Raw genomic sequence first — 3,148 nt, 5'->3', positions numbered from 1 at the left:
TATAGGGTATACCCTTGAATGTTTGCCAGCCAATCATGAGAGCTGTTGAACCAGGTCTCTGAAATTCCCACAAAATCCAAATCCTCCTTGTACAACAGTATCTCTAGTTCACCCATCTTGTCCGCCAGGCTCCTGGCATTGGTGAACATGCCACATAGTTTAGACCGGTCGCATATTGTCCTCGTATTGGGTGTTTCAAGATTGCAACTTGGACTTGCTACTATACTCACCTTGCGTTTTTGTGCTTTGGTTAACCTACCACTAATGCCCCCAATACTACCCTCTGGAGTATCTTCCGCGCTGGCTATCACTGTCTCTGGACCCTCCCCCCCATCGCCTAGTTTAAAAACCCCTCTAACTTTTTGGCCATCTTCATTCCCAGCAGATCTGCACCTTCCTCATTTAGGTGCAGTCCGTCCCTTCTATAGTACCGGTTACCGACTGAGAAGTCGGCCCAGTCCTCCAGGAACCCAAACCCCTCCTTACTACACCAGCTCTTCAGCCACTTGTTTACTTCCCTAATCTCCCTCTGCCAGTTAAAATGGCGCCAGCTTCAGATGGGAAGCAGGGAAACAAAATTAAGCTAAAAAAAGTAAGAAAACATGGAGGGAGATAATTAATAATGCAGACTGATACATAAAATTATTTTGCAATGACTATCATGATTTTCTCAAGTTGGGTGGCTGAGTTTACTACCACTTTAAATATATATTTTTAACCCCATTTGGGTCATGTGACTGCTCCTATATATGTATTTTTATTTGTGTACTTAGCTGTTTGCATAGAGTTCAGCATCAAGGCACCAATATGACATGTTGGTATATTGACTGAGTCATCAGTCTGTCTGAAGAAGGTAGACTACATTATAAAAAGTATGCACTATACACATCATATTGATTTTTATTTTTTATCTCAGCTTGTGTATATTTCACAACTGATCAAAAATGGAAGCATTTCAAGGTAATAATATCACAGTTTTCATTCTCATTGGATTTCCGACTCGTCCCGAGCTTCAGTTTATACTATTTACTGTTTTCCTTATAACTTATATTTTAACTGTAGCAGAAAATGTGATCATTATTCTAACAGTCAAGTTTAATGTAAAGCTCCATAAACCAATGTATTATCTTATGTGTAGTTTATCTTTTTTGGAAATATGGTTTGTCACAGTCACTGTTCCCAAACTTCTAAACATCTTTCTAACACAGAATACAAAAATCTCTTTTGTAGCTTGCATGATACAGTTATATATCTTCATATCTTTGGCCTGCACTGAATGTGTTCTATTAGCAGCCATGGCTTTTGATAGATGTGTTGCTATATGTTTCCCTTTACGTTACACAGTCATCATGAATCACACATTTTGTATTCACCTGGCTATTGGGTCTTGGGTGCTAGGGTTTTCTGTTGCAATGGTCAAAGCAACTCTTATTTTTAGGCTTCACTTCTGTGGCCCAAATGTGATCAACCATTTCTTCTGTGACATTTCCCCGGTGCTGAATTTAGCTTGTAATGACATGTCTTTTACTGAGCTGGTGGATTTCATCCTTGCTATGGTGATCATCATGATTCCGCTGATAGTGATCATTATCATATATATATGCATTCTTTGGACCGTGCTAAAATTACCAAACAACATGGGACTCCAGAAGGCTTTCTCTACTTGTGCTTTTCATCTTACCATCGTTATCTTATTTTATACAACCACATTGTTTATTTATGCAAGACCAAGAAAGGCTAATCCATTTGATAGGAATAAATTGGTAACCATTTTATATTCCATTTTGACCCCTCTCGTAAATCCAATAATCTACTGCCTGAGGAATGGAGAAGTACAACAAGCAATAAGAAATTCAATTACTAAAGGCATTGCTCAATAAATGTGTGTGTGTGTGTGTGTATATATATACACACCGGACGTTCCCTAGCTGCCTGTCTCCTGACAGTAGAAAATTACTGTACACTGGCAAATGTGTGTACCACATTTAGCTGCATTTTTCCTGCATTTAGAAGTGTCCAGCGCATGGGCATGAAATAATTTCATTGGCCAGAATAATAATTTATTCTGGCCATTGAAATGAAAGCGCTAAACGTGCCTAGCGTTAAAGCGCATTTAGACAGGTTTACACATGTTTTTGCCGCATCCAGTGTTTTTTGAACGCGATTCTTCTGCGTTAAGGAGAGGAGCATTTAACTGCCTCTAAACGCAGCTGCTCCTAAACTATGGTAAAAGTCTATGGGGTTGATTTACTAAAGGAAAATATACTGTGCTGTGCAATTGCACTGCAATTACAGTTGTTCCAGACCTTAGTAAATGAAATGAAGCTTCACTTTGCAAAGAATACCCAATCACATGCAAGGAAAACAAAAAAACAGCATTTTTGCTTGTAAATGATTGGATGATAGCAATCAGTGGAGGTTCCCCTCATTTCAGAGTTTTTGATCAGATCTAGAGCAACTGCACTTGTAGTGCACACTGCACAGTATATTCGTCTTCAGTAAATCAACCCTTATGCGTGCATAGATACATTGGCTTTGATTAAATTGTGTCCACCAGCTTTGGCAAAAAACACCATACAGTGTAAGCTCCAAAACACAAGACATAATTGAAGTCTATAGGAAACCACGAGTAACCCACACAAAAAAACGCCGGTACACTGTGCTACACCAGCATTGCAGTCAAACTGAAGCTCGGCAGTGTAAAATGGCCAATGTGTTTTAGGGCTCCCTGCCTACCAGTGGTAATTTTCTTTGGGGGGGGGTGGCAAACAGTACCCCCAGTCGGTTGGCCGGCTGGCGGGTCTGGTGCACTTACCCCATCAGCGCTTGTCCCGGGCAGTCAGCAGCGTGGCTCTCCCTTCCCCTGCTGTCAAGTCTCCACAAGCAATGACTCTGGCTTACATTTTCTCCTTCTCGGTGGCCAATCAGAAAACGGATCTCAGACCTGCTTCTGATTGGCCAGATTGAGCATCAGTGTTACAACAGCGAATATTCATTCGCTGTTGTAACACCTGGGTGGGCTCATAGCACAATGCTCTGAGCCACAAGCTCACATATTTTGAAGCCTATTAGAGCCTGTGGCTCTAATCGGGTGCTTCGAAAATTCCCCCCCGCCGCTGTAATTCAGGCGCCCGATATCCTAAAAGGG

General features: G+C 41.2%; 1 protein-coding gene across 1 annotated transcript; it reads left to right on the top strand.

Annotated features, from left to right (window-relative positions):
* Positions 1-944: 944 nt before the first annotated feature.
* On the top strand, positions 945-1,880 carry LOC141112338 (olfactory receptor 6B1-like). The gene has a single exon (XM_073605087.1). The coding sequence runs from the start codon at positions 945-947 to the stop codon at positions 1,878-1,880; it is 936 nt and encodes a 311-aa protein (XP_073461188.1).
* The last annotated feature ends 1,268 nt before the right edge of the window (positions 1,881-3,148 follow it).

This window comes from Aquarana catesbeiana, linkage group LG01 (assembly GCF_042186555.1).
Source record: "Aquarana catesbeiana isolate 2022-GZ linkage group LG01, ASM4218655v1, whole genome shotgun sequence".
Taxonomy (NCBI): Eukaryota; Metazoa; Chordata; class Amphibia; order Anura; family Ranidae; genus Aquarana; species Aquarana catesbeiana.
The sequence above is the reverse complement of the archived record's forward strand: the minus strand, read 5'-3'. Positions and strand labels throughout refer to the sequence as shown.

Coding starts and splice junctions, on each gene's coding strand:
- LOC141112338 (XM_073605087.1), top strand. CDS start 945: ATGGAAGCATTTCAAGGTAATAATATCACAGTTTTCATTCTCATTGGA.